Below are 16,879 nucleotides of genomic sequence, written 5' to 3' on the forward strand. Positions count from 1 at the left end.
GTTTTTTTAAATTTATTTTTGTATTTATTGACTGTTTTATTCTTTTTATCAAACAAAAATAGAACTTTTATAATGAAATATATATTATGGACTGTTTTTCAAACATCGAAATTTTAAAATTAAAGTTTTATTTAAAAAAAAAAAAGACGAGGTGTTTTGTTTTTTCGAGATATTTTTTTTTCGCCATTTATCACTTTTAAATTTTATTCAACAATGAAATGATAAAAAAAACACTTTTTGTTAAATATATTTTAAAAAAAATATTATAAAATATCTATAAAGTCTATTTTTTATATCTATAAAAGTTTGTTGAAAGTTCAAATAAAGTTTATAATTTAATTGAAAACAAAACACCTCGTCTTTTTTTTTTTTTTTTTTAAATAAAACTAACTTTAATTTTAAAATTTCGATGTTTCAAAAACAGTCCCTAATATATATGTCATTATAAAAGTTCTATTTTTGTTTGATATAAAGAATAAAACAGTTATTAAAAAGTTCTGTAAATATATTAAAAACGCACCCAGAAAGACACTGATCTATTTAAATATCTTTTATTTTTAAAAAAATCTTGCTAGCGAATATTCGTCAAAATTTAATATTTAAAAATATTTTTTTTTTAATATTATTTTAAAAATATATTAATTGCCGCTGTTTTAAAGAATAATTAAACTCTGGAATTCCATCCCAGGCCACTGCTTAGTGCTTCCCCAAATGTACTGACATGCAGAAGTTCAAGTGTAACGTGAACCGACATCTTGCTGCCCAAATCCCAACATAGTACCCCAACCCCAGTAGTTGTTGCCCCTCATAGTATCCCCCTACACCAAAGTGGCAATGCGCCTTGTTTGGGGTGAAAATGTAATAAAAAAATAATAAATTGTTTTAAAAATGCACATAGAACCCCCCCCCCCCAAAAAAAAACAAAAAAAAACACGGTACATAAATATTAATCTGGGTCGAAAAAATCCGAAACAGAAAGACACCCATTTATTTAAATACGTTCGTTTATTTAATTTATTTAAATACGTTCGTACTTACTTAAAAAAAATGTTTTGTAAATATATTTTTTTTCTTTCAAAAGTTTTGTGGATAACCTTTACGGAGATGGTCCCAACGTCCGCCTCGTTCTGAGCTCGGGGAGAGGCCGTCTGACGTAGGCGATGTCGAGGCAGAAAATTACCCCTTCAATAAAGTGCCCAGTTGTTAACTTAAGGAGAAAAAAAACCCGTTCCAATAATTAGAATTTATTTTTATTTTTTTTTTTTAAACAGTTCAAATAATTAGAATTTTAAAAAATAAACAGTTCAAATAATTAGAATTTTACAAAATAAACGCTTCAAATTTTTGATAATTCAACAGTTCAAATAATTGGAATTTTACAAAATAAACAGTTCAAATTTTTGATAATTCAACAGTTCAAATAATTAGAATTTAAAAGCAAAAAAACAGTCCACATGATTAGAATAGTTCCACGTAGTTAGTTAACCCTGTAAAATTCTGTGATTTGTTTCACAATATTTGTAAAAAAGCATCTGGCTGTGACATATCGCAAATTTTAGGGTTAGGGTAATTTTCTGCCTCGACACCGCCTACATCAGACGGCCTCTCCCCGAACTCAGAACGAGGCGGACGTCAGGACCATCTCCGTAAAGGATAACCAGTTTTGTAAATATATTAAAAAAAAAAATTTGTTGACGAATATTCGAGCATGTTTGCTATTTGACGTGTTTACAAACACCCGACGCCATGTGCTTGTGCCAATGTCAAGGTCGAATCACCGGTGTTAGTTGAATTTTGCGCTTGTCACCGCCAGGCGTCGTCGTCTGCTACAGGGTATCTATTCTTTACTTGATCCAAATAAACTTTATTCAATTTTATTCTTTAAAAAAGATAATTCATGAGTACGCCAAACAGAGATTTATCCAAAAAATTAGTTTTGTTTTAAAATCGGATTTATTGACTTCAACTCCGTTGTTGGATATTAAAAATAATAAACGCGGTTTTCTTCTTCTTCTTCTTCTTCTTCTTCTTCTTCTTCTTCTTCTTCTTCTTCTTCTTCTTCTTCTTCTTCTTCTTCAACAACAACAACAACAACAACAACAACAACAACAACAACAACAACAACAACAACAACAACAACAACAACAACAACAACAACAACAACAACTACTACTACTACTACTACTACTATTATTATTTTTATTTTTATTTTTTTTTATTTATTTATTTATTTATTTTTTTCATGTTTATTCGCGAGATAAAAGTATAAAAATAAGGGTTTTTTTTTTTTTTTCTGTAGAAATTTGTTTTCATGACGGAATGAAATTTGGCTCGTGGCGTACTTTTTGGCGAGCTGGCGTCCCTGCGTCCCAGAAAAGTATCACCGGAAATTTTTTTTATAGATTTTTAAAGTTTAAAAATTGAAAAATATTTAACTCGTAAAATTCAATTGATTTCGTCATTACATAAAAAAAATGGCTGCATGAAAACGCGCCGGCACTTTGTAAACACTGTTTTTTTGTTTGTTTTTTTAAATAAAAAATAATATTTCTATTATTTTTTTAAACAACTTTAATAGTTTATTTTGGAAGAAGGAAGTATATTCCATAAAAAAAATAAACAACCCACTTTAAAAAGAGAAATTACGAGTTTTTTTTTTTTTTAATATATTTTATTCGCAGTTTTGTGTGAGGGGTGTCAAATATTCCTTCAAAATTTTGATACACCTATCGTTTCTTGTGCACTCACGGGGGATCATGCAAGATTCGCTTGTTTTTGCTTTGTAATAATTACGCGTTAAATTATTCAAAATAAAACGATTTCTTTTAAATACATACGACGTTTCAATTAAAATCATTGTGAATTTATTAAAAACTGAAAAATTTATTAGAAATATTTGTATTCAGAATTGAGAATAATTGAACTTCTTTTATTTACTATTTTATTTCGTTTCATTTGTCATTTCCCATTCGCGTTTTCGAACAAAACACCCTCCCCTCCCCATGTTAAGAATGGCTTTTTAAATAATAACGTTATTATTTAAGCACGGATCGATAAGTGCATATTGCACTAGTACCAAGAAAATATATTGTAAAAAACTTAATTAAAAAGGAAGGAGAAACTGGTAATCGTAAAGATAATTTAAATCGTTTCCACGCTTTAAAACTAGACGGGTTCGATAGAGAATTTCAGGTATTAAAAAAAAATCCATCTTTCTTTTCTTCATTTCGTCTCTTAGCATCTTTCCAACGAAAGCGGGTAAATGTTTACTTTAACTACAACAGAACACAGACCAATAAAATTTGTTTTCTATAAGGTTTTCGGGGTCGCTGACAACGAATCTGATATTGAAACCCGTCGCAAATTTACCGTTTGCATGGTATTAGCCCCTGAGCCCTCGCACTATTTTGTGCCAACTCACCGCACCGCCATACTATTCTTACATGATCGCGCGTAGTCAGGTGACTTGTCACATCGCGGAAGAATTTTCTAGCAGACATTTCAGAAACAAGAAAATGTGTTTCGTTCATTTTTCTGTTGCGTAGTTTTTTTTAATGCTTTTTTAATTGATCTAAAAAATTATTACGAGCGATTTACAAACGCATTTTTATTTTTCGTTTTTTTTTGTTGTTGTTGAGTAAATAAATAAATATATATATATAAAAAATAACTAAAACTCAACTAAAAAGAAAAATGTCATGATCAAACCAATTTTGGCCGCTTCTACGAAATTTCGGAAATCGCAAAACTGAATTTCGCGTGTAAACAATGACATGTATGTATTTCTCGTATTTTTAAGATGATTATATCCAAAAATTACGAAAATCGATAAGGTAGAAAATAATTTATTAAAGAAAATAAAAAATAGAATTTGATTAAAACGATCGTAATACACAGGAGAGTTGAAAAAAGGGGGAGGGGTAGTTTTCCTTTTTGATTTAAACGACATGGCCGCAATTATTCATCTAACACGATTAAAGTTGTTCTTTTAATAATTGAATAATATTCAGATAATTTCGACTGCATAATTTGGAAGCTACCATTATAAAGCATTGACCAAAAAAATCAGTAGAAGCCATCGTCTGTTATATATATATATGAAATCTGAAAACTTCATTTATCGACTACAAAATTTCGTCCTAATAGTGTAGAAGCGCCCCATTTTATTTTTCGCGGTTTATTTTGTTCTTGTCTAAAAGCGTGCGTGCAAATACCTGCCGCGATGATCAAACTCACATTTCTCTCCTACTTCCTAAAAAAAAAAAAAAAAAAAAAAAAAAAACATCCCTGTAACCTTGGTGACGTGATGTTAGTCATTTTATAGTTAAAAAAAAAAAAAAACAACAACAAATGTCCGTTGTCGGGAAACAAAAGAAAGTAATTAAAAACTAAACAATTTGGAACAACCTCGCGGCCTTCATATGTGAAACGATTCCACTTTCTTATCAGGTTTTATTACATTTGATTAACAGTGTGTATAAGTTTTGTATGAATCCAACAGATTATCAGGTGTGTATTTTTGTTGTTGTTCATTTCCGCCCTAAGGTGTGTTCTCTTTTCGTATTTGTGTAGACACGTGTAAAATGGATAAAGAGAAATTATGGGATTTAAATACAAGTTTTATTTGGGTACTTCTGCATTTACCAACCCATACATAAATAAATAAAATCTTTTTGTTTTGAAGCCTCCCCCCCCCCCGCTCTTTCAAGCCGATTATTTACCTAACTTACAAGTTACATGTGACACCGGTTGCATTCCCGTAACTATAGCTATCTGCAAAATTTTCTGCCAATAAATCAATTTCTGGTCTTTCCTATCCGACATTTCAATTTTTATTGAACAAACAAAAAAAGCGTTCTTTCCTAGAGTAGTGGCTCTGCTGAAAAGGTAGTGTTCATATTTGATTCAATGATTCACGTGAACCAAAATACTAGACTTTAGGCCATAAAATTGAATTCTAGCCTAAAATAGCTTTTAAAGTTACAATTCAAAGTTGAGGTTCTTCAACCGGGGTCCACAGAAAAGTTAAGGGACACAATTTTTTTTTTAACTACTTTCCATTTTTTGTTTATTAGGGAATGTTGACTTTTTTTTTTTTTTTTTTAGGATTTGTATCTGCATTTTGTGTTACGAGATTATTATTATTTTATTTTTATTATTTTATTGGTACTAATGCAATGATTCACCATGCTGAAATAATGTTATTATTTTAAAAAGCCATTCTTATAATGGGGAGGGGAGGGTGTTTTCTAACTATTCTATACTTTAACCTTACAATTGAATAATAATAGTAAAAAAAACATATCATAAAACTTTAATTAAACTTGGAAATACGATTAAAAAAATAGCGCGGATAGCACCATTTTATTTTATTTTTCGTAATTAAAAAGCAAATTTTACCAACTTAAAAGCAAACAGTTGCTTAATATGCCAAAATAGTTACCAGGGTGACCCACTGGCCCACAAGCAAAATAATTCTGGAAACTTCTGATTCAAAATCACTTTGAAATTTTCCGTGATCCCGCCATTTAAACTATAATAACGATAATGTTTACTAAGCATTGTTTAGTAAACATTGTTCACTCAAAAATGACTTAGAAGTCTTTAAATTTCTGGATAAATGGTAATTTCTGCCAAGAATTAAAGTTTAAAGGCGTAAATCGCATATTATGAACCTCCAAAACAAAAATAAGCAATATTTCTTGGAAGAAAGAAAATAAATCAACAAGTAGTCATTTAATCGTGTATATTCACAGAATTTTTCGTAAACTTTGCATAAGCACCATTAATTTAAATATTTTTGTTTAAAGATTTTAAAAGAATCACAGTAAAAACAAAATCACAATTTACGGCGATATATTTTCCGGGCTAGTTTTCATTTCGGCTTTCGTATTATGATAAAATTCAATATAACTTAGTATTTTTAATGTTGTTCAAAAATGGTGCCAAATTTTATCGATAAGTTTTTTTTTTCTTTGTAACCGGTGACAGGGCAAATTAACCCACCCTATTAATTTATTTTCTGATTTTTTTTTTACGAATAGTCCAATGTGAAAATTATTCAACAATTTCATCTGCAATATTCTGTATTAGATACGCCACTATTAAGCTTAATCTGTGATATCCTTCAAAAACAGTTTTATTTTTATTTATTTATTTTTTCATACAAAATAAAACATACCATCCGTTAACGAACGGGTAATATCCATTATTTTGTTATGTTTTATATTCTTGGTGGATTTTTTTTTCTTTTTTTTTTTTTTGGGACGTTTTTTTTTTTGGGGGGGGGTGCCAGAGATTATAGTTACAGAAGCACTTAAACCATAAAAAATAACGGTAACATAAGTGCATAAGCACCAAAATTGTTTTTGTTTTGTTTGTTAGTTAAATGCTGCTAAAAAAAAAAACAATAATAAAAAATAATCCGAAAACCGACAAAGTTCAAAAATTGAAATTTTTATTTGTTACGTTTGAATAAAAAATAATTATTAAAGCAAAAACAGTCGTGTTCTCGTCAAGAAAGTTTTTTTATTATTATTAAAAAAAATAAAAGGTACTCATTTTTTTTTTTTTTACAAGTGCTACGAATCTGGATTTGCGCCAATTTTGTTGTTAATAATTACCTATAACTATAATCTCTGGCAACCCCCCACCCTCAGAAAAAAAAATAATCTGAAAAGCGCAAAGTTCAAGCAAAAAAAAAAAAACAAACAAAAACAGGCCAGTTAGTTGTCAATTTGGTCTCATTTCGGTTTCCGGTACGCTCGATCTGACTTTTTGATCACCTGTCTGGTCGGCTATATTAGATATTCATCGTTCGTTATTTACACGAGACATACACATTTAAATCATGATTTTTTTCTAGTTCAGATGGGTGCAGTAAATAAGCTTCTAACTCGAAATGACCCGTAATGTATTAATGTATAACATAAGGCACAGAAAAGAAACATTTATAATGTGTACACAGCTTTATTTTCTCATATAACCACCATACGCTCTCAATGGATGTTACCCGTTAACTTTACCACAAGCCCTCAGTCCGGGTGGCAACACCTCTCCACCATCTAAAAAAAAAAAAGAATTCAGAGTGTTAATTTTTTTTTTTTTGTCCTATTTCAGTCATGTAAATTATTTAGAACGAAATTAGTTTCGGTATTACTCCCAAATTATATTTTTTTCTTAAACCATATTTCCCAAAAGAGGAGGGGGTTAATAAATGAATCAACAAAAAAAAAAATAAATAAATAAATAAATTAAAGCATCAAGTTATAGAGAGTTGCGTCCTACAAGCGAAACATGTCTAAAAAAAAAAAAAATTTTTTTAATGTAATCACTATCTTTATGATTTTTAATTAATTTTCAGTCCAGTGGCCAAAGAGAGATAAGTCAAGTTTATAATTTTCTAATTAGAGAAGTTACAAATTTGAGTTATCGTTCTTTCTTAGCTAGCTTCTTTTTCGACTTGATTATAAAAATGGGGGCGATATATTTTCCGGGCTAGTTTTCATTTCGGCTTTCATATGTATTATGATAAAATTCAATATAACTTAGTATTTTTAATGTTGTTCTTATTTATTTATTTATTTATTTATTTTACTAAAGTTTTAGTAAAAAAAAAAAAAAAATGCTGTTTGCAAGTAACACTCAAAAAACAAAATCCTCGAAGTCATTACGAATTACGAGACTAAAATTAAGAATTAATCGGAAAGTTAGCTGTAGTGCCTTTCTCTTAAGTAAAATCTATTATAAATCGTTTTTATTTTATTTTATTTAAGGTGATTACACGTAAACCGCATAAAAAATATCTGCAAAATTATATACATATATGTAGGTTAGAATTTCAAAAATTTTCAAACTAAAAATTTGATATATAAATATTGACAGGAAAATCCTATGCAGAGGAGAAAGCTTGATACTAGAGATGAAGCATAGGTATATGAAAAGAAATTAAAATTTTGCAAATTACAATTTACAACATTTACTTTTTGAACAAGGAATACAAAATAAAAATGATTGTTTTGTTATTCCATGCAGTTTCAAAGGATTGCTCTTATCTTCATAGAAAAATTATAGCAAGTCTATATAAAAGTTATTTTGCTAACTGTTTTTTTTTCTCTGTGGATAAGAGCCATTCTTTGAAACTTCATGGAATAAAAATTATCTTTATTTTGTATCCCTTGTTCAAAAAATAAATCTTGTAAATTGTAATTTGCAAAATTCAATTTTTTTCATGTATGTGTAACCCGGATATAAGATAGATTTTCTCTGGTCCCGTCCTCCCCAATATAAGAGAGTTAGGTTTGAGTGGCAGTATGATATTGTAAATCAGTCAAACAGAGGTGAGTAAGGGAAAGAATGAAGTTTAATGACTTAATCTTGACCAGTCTAAAGACATGGTGTGCCCAGTCTGTGTCTGTAGGAGACACTCTCTCTACCTTATGATTTTGCTTTGTGTGTCTAAGGGTAGCGCTGCACACTTTTTGCCGACTTTGTCGTTGCATTTATCTGGAAAGCACTTTCACTTTACTCACTGTTTTGTTAAGTCAGAAGTTCGTTAATTTTGCCACTGAAAACTGTTTGCTTGTGAACATTGCGATAAGTGATGTTGGCGTCGGCATCTCGACGAAAAACTCTGAGCATTTCTGAACAGTTGGAGTCAAAGTGTAGAAACTCAAACTGGCCGCTGCGGCCAAAAAGTACGGGATCGGTTATTCAGCAGCAGCAAAAATGCTCAAAAAAGAAAACGATCACAGATCTTGCATGCAAATGAACGCAAACATTAAGGATGTTAATGAAGCGCTTACACAATGGTTTATGCAAGCATATGCTTATGGAGCTACCGTCTCCGATCACGTCATTAGGCAGAAAGCATCACAACTGGCTGTAAATCTTCAAGTTGATTTTGAACCAAGCAATTATGCGCTGGAAGCAGGCCAATAACATTTTGTTCAAAAAATTTCATGGCGAATCAATGTCAAGAGATCATGGTTCTGCCAACAAATGGGTGAAAACGTCTTGCCACAACTTTTTTGTGTATATGATCCAAAAGATGTTTGGAACTGTGATGAAACAAGACTTTTCTACAAAACCATGCTGTTTGGATCTTTGTGATTTGCCAGCGACGAATAGTCAAATGGTACAAAAGTTCCCAAAGACTTTATCAGCTTCGACAACAGTAGACAATGTTATGGACCACTGACTGACACGGACATCACATGTGGTATAAAATCGGATTATCAAGGTTTAGACGAAGATGATGATGTTAAAGGCATAAAGGCATAAGTTCCAAAGTTTCTTAAAGCGACAAACCAGTGTCAAATTTTCTGGTTGCATTGAATACGCTTGAAACTCTGACATCCTACTGAGAAGCAAAAAGCAGTAATCCTGATAGCGCATTGAAAATGATTTACAGATTGTATGAAAGTGTTCATGATGTTAACAAAGAGATTTCTGTACAATCATAAAATGACTGACTTTTTTAAGAAAAAGTAATTTTTGACTGGATTTTTTGTGGAAACTGATTGAAAATGTATTTTTGTCTCTAACTGTTAAATAAACTCGTATCCAGCACATAAAAAATGTTATATGAAGTCTTCCTATACTTACCTAAACAAAATATACCAAACCCGGATACAAGATGCTTCTTCTGGGTTTTGAATGCTGCAGTTTTGATTCTAGCTGATGGCACCCAAATATTTTTTTTTTTTACTTTTGAAATCACGACTTCATAATAATATATACGAAATCTAGACAAATTAAAATCTCACATTTAAACATATTTTACAATCGAGCTGAAATTGAGATATTGAACAAGAAAAATGTCGCAATCTTCCATAAAAAACACGAATATTTTCACTACTAAATATGCAGCAACTTTTAGTTAAGGGAACACTGGAATATAACGAGAATTTTTTGGTACGCTGGGTTTTGTCGATAAATGAATGCTGTATCCTGGAGTTCCATTCTAGCAGGTCGCTTGCAACGAGAGGACAAAATGAGATAACACATCCTATCATGAGGCAATCAGCTCTACAACTTGTTTGAATCCTATCTTTGGCATCAAGTTTTATTAGGCTGTATTGATTTTGATTCTACACAGTTGTGTCCAAACTCCATCTAAAACAAGATACTGCATAAACATATAAACAAAATAGGTCCATCATACAACTGCTACAGCTTAAAGAGGTGAAAATTAATTTGGTGTGGTTAGGGGAATATGGTGGATGGGGTAGAACTGACTAGCGAAGTTGCCAACATTTTTAAAAATTAATTTTGCAGAATGTGGCCTTGCATTGTCAGGGATGACAACTTTGTTCCTATTGACAAGCGCCAGACATTTTTTAAAGGCTTTCATTTGCATTTCGCGCTTGCTTGCGGCCTAAAGAATTATGATGGATAACAACACAGGTATCCTGCCAAACGCATGCAGAGATTTACCTGTTTCAGACGTTTTATGGAAATCGCTCCAGACAAGGCATGAAGCCACTTGATGTAAGTAGCTAAAAAAAAACAAGTAAAGCATACATGGTCCCCCCTGAGTGCACAGTAAACGAGGCATTAAAAACATGACTAAGTTCAACATTTGCTCCCCACCCCACCCATTTAGCTCCAAAAGTCCCCAGGGGACATCAAATCCTGGTGAAAATGAATAAACGGTGGTAAATTTGAGTTCTGCACCATGCAAAAAAAGAAATGACTAAGTCCATCATTTGCCCCTCACCACCACCACCACCACCACCACCATTTAGCCCCCCCCCCAAATCCTCAAGGCGTTAATATATTTAAATTCGAGTTCAGCATCATGCAAAACTGCCAATGAATAGACATACACAGAAAATTTTGGACAAATATGGTAAAATAGTCCCAAAAATGAAATGTTTTTATTATCCCTTAAAGAGCCCCTCAAGAGTTGTTGCAAAGTATAGACAAACAAAATTATATAGAAATTAGTTAGTTACAACTTTTCAGAAAGTTTTATAAAATTCAAGTTATCAATTTTTTTTTAATGAGTTCATGTTAATGAGTTAATAAGTGTCAATTTTAGCCATTTTAACCCGAAATGCACCCTTTAGGGAGTAGAGCAACCAGAGTTTTCCTGGAAAATCCATTCTGTTACTTTTTTACTCATATCATGTTTAATGTTTGTGCAAAATTTCAAAAAATTCCAAGGCGTAGGTACTGAGAAAAGTGCGAACAGACAAGGGTGAATTTCCAGGTTCAACCTCCTTTTGTCAGGGGACCAAAAAAATGTTACTTCAAGATCAAAATATGCCAATGATAAGTGTTGATAGATTCTAATCTAGAAAACAGCAATTCTTTCTCATAGAATGTAAGGATTAGAAAACAAAATAATGAGAGTTATGAGGTCCACTTTCTACTCTTCTTTTGCGTTGAAGGTATTTATTTCTATCCCACAGTAAGAAATGTGACACAAGAGTCAGAATGTGGGATTGAAAAGTCAAGCATTCTCTAGTACAGGCACCGCAGGTGATTATCAATAAACGCCTTCTCAAAGACAGAAGGAAAAGCCTGTGAGGGTGAACCTCCTAGAACTGCACAAAATTAGGGGTTTTACTAAAAATGTATGACCAAAATTATGCCTCATCAACGTATGACTGACTGCTCTTGCTGTTTGTCATATAGGTTATTTTTTATCGTTTATAAAAAAACTAAAACTATTCCAATGTTTGTCTTTTGTTTTTTTAATTACATTTAAATATATATATATATCTGTATAAATTTATGTATATATATATATATATATATATATATGTGTGTGTATGAGTGTATGTATGCATTTATATGTGCGTGTGTATATGTATATATATATGTGTGTCATTGCTTCTCGTCAGATCACCAAAGTTAAGCAACATTGAGTCTGGCTAGCACCGGACGGGTGACCATTTGGGAATTCTAGGCGCTGTATGCGCTTTCCTCATATCTTGGCATTGTTTTCAGTCGTCCTGAATCCTGAACCTCCACTTGCCACTGGTATTCAACAATGTCAACTCAGGAGAGGTGTGGTTGGAGATTGTGCAACTCTTGCCACAAAAATTTCACATGCAGGCACCCTTACAGTGGGTATCCATAGTCTGTCAAGACTGAAGGAAGCCTTTTTTTATTTTTATATATATATATATATATATATATATGTGTGTGTGTATATATATATGTGTGTGTGTGTGTGTGTGTATATATGTATGTATATGTGTACATATATATATATGTGTGTGTGTGTGTGTATATATGTATGTATATGTATATGTGTACATATTTATATATATGTGTGTGTGTGTATATATGTATATGTGTACATATTTATGTATATATGTGTGTGTGTGTGTATATATATATATATATATATATATATATATATATATATATATAATGTGTGTGTGAGTTCTGTATACAACTTGATACCATGCTGGGGCCACACACGTTTTTAAGGTGCTGAAAAGACTAAGAAGCCTTTTCTCTGTTAAGGCTGCGTCCTTCAGAGAGGGTACTGCCTAGGTATACAAAAGAATGCACTACATCTAATTTATTACCTTCAACGAAGATAGTTGGTTCCACATAAGGCGATCTGAGTGCTCGGTCATACATGACGATTATGTTTTTTAGGTTGATCTTTAAACTGAACGAATTCCATGCAGATACAAAATGGTTCATAAAGCATTGCAACTCATTTTTTGATCGTGCAATGATATCACAGTCATCTGCATCGGGCAGCTTCCCTACCAATGAAAAAGAGACTTTTGTTTGGAAAAGTAGTCTACGCACATTATATACACTGCCAGATGTCCAATATCTGATGTAGATACCATCTGAGTTTCTATAGAAGGCCATAAGAAAGACTATAACAAAGTAAATATTGAATAACGTGGATGCAGAAATGTCACCCTGTTTGACTCCATTGTTGATAGGTATCAAAAATTGTTGTCTATAAAGTATGTGTTTCGATGGCCCTCCTCTATGCAAGCGAAACCTGGACACTCTATAAACACCAACTAAAACTTCTTTATGGCTTCCATCAAGTGTCTCGTCCTATATCCCAAATACAGAAGTATTAGGGAAAGCCAGCCTACCAAGCATTCAGCTGTTGGTAAGTTGTCTCCGACGAGCTTGTCACATTGTGCATATGAATGATGGTCGTTTGCCAAGGCAATGTATTCTGTGGTGAAATGTGATAAGGAAAAAGAAGTGCATCAAAAAATTTAAGAAAGATTTAAGAACAAAATAAAATCTTATCTGAACCAATCAGGACCATCTGTGGACCAACAGGAGAAAATGGCTTTAGATAGAAATAAGCGGCAGAAACTGATTCTCAAAGGCATAGAATTCTTTGTGAATAGTTGCATACAGTACAGCACTTACAAAAAATTGATTTGTAAAGCATCGGGTCTACAAAATCACAACACTAACTCTGACATATGTGGAAAATTATACTAATCTTTTGCTGACATCAAAAGCCATTTGTGCAAATGTGCAAAACCTGCCTTGTATCCCAATAATGACACTGCAAGCAAAGCGGATTGAGTGGGCCAGTTGTTTAGTAAAATCTGTCACAGTTTGGCTGGCCTGAAGAGTTACCTGAGGGGGTAGTGGAGACAGAGGATCTGAAATAAAGAAGCTCAAAACCAAGAGAACAGGCACTATATATATATATATATATGAGCAAACAGTTAATAAAATATGTTAAAAAAACACTTTAAAATGAGTTAAAAACATATTTAATCTGAAAAGGAAACACTAGATAAATGGATAGTCCTTAATCTGCGGAGTTTCGAAGAAATACTTTCCTTCTCATCAGAGGGTAGGAATTGGCAAAATGCGGGATCGGATTTTGCATGCAGAAGTATTTGATGAACTGCAAGTAAGTCAAAGCTCTTACTTGAAAACAAAAAAAGTGAAGCAGAGAGAATATGGTGAAAAAAGTGATTACATATATATATATATATATATATATATATATATATATATATATATATATATATGAGTAGAGCCAGAAAGAATTAGAGAAATTCTTTAAGATGAGACTTATCGGGAATATGCAAAGCTCAACAAATTGAGGTTGAGCTTATATCGACAATAAAAATTAAAAGAACCCCAATGTAAAAATATATGTTAATGCATATAAATTTAATCATAAACTAGAGGGACCCATGGAAATTCCACAGTTTCACATCTTTCATATGTAATATATTGCTTCTGGACATTCTGTGGGGGTTCAGTATGAATGAAGACACCATATTATTCTAGGCCGTTTGCTAAAACTGTACCTCCCCTTACCAAAATAATAACTTTGAAATATTGCCTGGCCTGATTATTTCATTACAAACACACCAATCAAATAACTCATATTTCACCATTTTTCATAATTCTTGTATATGTTACTAATTTCGAAATTTTTCATAATTTAAACCAACATTATTGCTCTCTCCTTACTAAAATGATAACTTCATTATATTGTCTGAGCTGATTATTTCATTGCAAACACATTAATCCTTTAACTCATATTTCATTATTTTTCATAATTCTTGGATATGGTACTAATTTCGACAATCATTTTTAATAATTTTAACCTATATTATACCGCCCCTTTCTAAAATAATAACTTTGATATATTGTCTAGGCTGATTATTTCATTACAAACACACCAATCAATTAACTTGCATTTCAACATTTTTCATAATTCTTGGATATGTTACCAATTTCGACATTTTTCATAATTTTAACACATTATCGCCCCCCCCCCTCCCTCACTAAAATAATAACTTTGATATATTGCCTGGGCTAATTATTTCATTACAAACACATCAATCAATTCCGGATATTCTCATAGTATATATGTTCCACCTATCTTATCCAATCGTGGGTGGCACCGCATATTCTGATGGTATATATCTTCCACCTATCTCATTCAATCCTGGGCGATGCTGGCTATTTTGCCACTATATGTTTTCCACCTATCGCATTCAATCCTGAGCAACGCTGGCTATTCTGCTGGTATATATTTGTACTTATCTCAATCCCGGGACTGACTTCATGTCAACCACCCCACTGTTAAAAATATACATGAAATAAAGTAATGTTTAAATCGTAAAATGTTTCAGCTATTTCCGGGACTGACTTGTTATCCTCCATTACACTGTTAAAAATATACATAAAATAAAATAATGTCTAAAATGTAAATGGTTGCAACCATTTCCGGGAGTGACTTTATATCCCCCACCCCATGTTAAAAATATATTGAAATAAAGTAATGCTTAATCAGTAAATGGTTTCAGCCATTTCCGGGACTGACTTCATATCCTCCACCCCACTGTTAAAAGTATATTTGAAATAAAGTAATGTTTAAATCATAAACTGTTTCAGCAGCTTTTCCAAATTAATACATAAAAACATTAACACAGTTAGGGATTAGGCAACTATTACTTCAACATGAATTTCTGAGTGTAGTATCAATCTCATCATTCCAGTGACTTAACCCCCCCCCCATCCCCTTAAGAAAAGTTTTTGCAATTACTGCCATGAGGACATTAAGGACAAAAATCTGAAATCAGGATTACTTGATATATTTACGAGATTTTTGGAATGTTAAAATAAGCCTCTAGCGCGCACTGATCCATTTAACTGATTTTGGAAATCAGCAGTACATCCATGTGATTTTTGGAATATGACATCTTATGCCAATGTAGTACATCATAAATATATTAAATGAATCTTTTTTAACAGAAGATAATCACCGGAAGTGAATACATTTGTCTATCATCCCCTCCCCCTTCTCGAAAAGGAGGAGTAAATTATACCTAGGATTTCATTAAATACTCACCAAATTCATAAACTCACATTTAGTATAATCCATATATTAATCCGATAGCGTGTGAGTTCTTAAATCTCAACCTATGAAATTTGCCGGAAAGCGTGACACACAAAAGAACACACACGCTATCGTATTAATATATAGATTCTTTATACCTAGGTATTTCGAAGCCTAATGGTTCTCATCAGAAGAGGAGAGAAGGTGCTAGGTAACATATTAGAGAAGAGACGTCTAGCGATATCTACATTAGGAGCAAAATAATAGGCCTGAGAGAAAAAGGATAATACATTAAAAATGTGGAGGGAGGGAGATAGGAGAACTACAGTAATCAATGTGATAGAGGAAGAAAATTGTTGATATCATATAGTGGGTATAGGTGGTCTGTGATATATAATGTTTTAAAAAAGTATTAAGAATTTTTTTTTTATCTATGAACACTAGTGTTTCATACTTATGCAATCATCAATGTAGGAAGTGATAATTATTGTTAGTTGGGATATTCCAACCCAGTAAACAAAACCACCCTTGACTTCTGCAGACTAGCGTCTTTCCTTCAGACCACTGGCAACTAACACATAAATGGAAGGAAATCAAGTACTTACGAATGCCATGTCAGTGAACATTTGTGAACTTCTTCCCGAGGAACAGAAAGGAAAAAGAGGAACACGTGATCTCCTATATATAGATCAAAAGATCCTGAAGAAGGTAAAAAGAAGGAGAAAATCTAGCCATGACATTGATCGACTAACTAAAAAAAAGCGTACAACAGGATCCCCCAAGCATGGATAATAAAATACTTAAAAATGTATAAAATACTAAGCAGGATTATCAATGTGATTGAAAATGCAATGAGAACATGGAGACTGAAACTTACAGCTGATGGACAACACATAACAGAAATTAACATACAAAGAAGCATCTTGCAAGGAAATTCACTATCACCATTACTATTCATCATAGCCATGATGCCCCTGAACAATATACTGAGAAAATGGCGAGCTGGATACAAGTTCTCTAATATAAAGGAAAAAATGAACCACCTGATGTACATGAACG

At 32.1% G+C, this 16,879-nt stretch overlaps 1 protein-coding gene across 2 annotated transcripts in view; it reads left to right on the forward strand.

The window, feature by feature from the left end:
* Positions 1-4,339: 4,339 nt before the first annotated feature.
* The window catches only part of LOC145249691 (centlein-like), a 1,118,615-nt gene continuing 1,106,075 nt past the window's right edge, over positions 4,340-16,879 (forward strand). For both annotated transcript variants that reach the window (XM_080111490.1, XM_080111491.1), the window contains exon 1: positions 4,340-4,509. In XM_080111490.1, coding sequence (XP_079967616.1) covers positions 4,489-4,509 — 21 coding nt within the window. In that variant the 5' untranslated portion in view covers positions 4,340-4,488. The remainder of the gene's footprint in view (positions 4,510-16,879) is intronic.

The sequence above is a fragment of the Euprymna scolopes genome, chromosome 28 (genome assembly GCF_053919585.1).
Source record: "Euprymna scolopes isolate OS-2025 chromosome 28, ASM5391958v1, whole genome shotgun sequence".
In the NCBI taxonomy this organism is placed as follows: Eukaryota; Metazoa; Mollusca; class Cephalopoda; order Sepiida; family Sepiolidae; genus Euprymna; species Euprymna scolopes.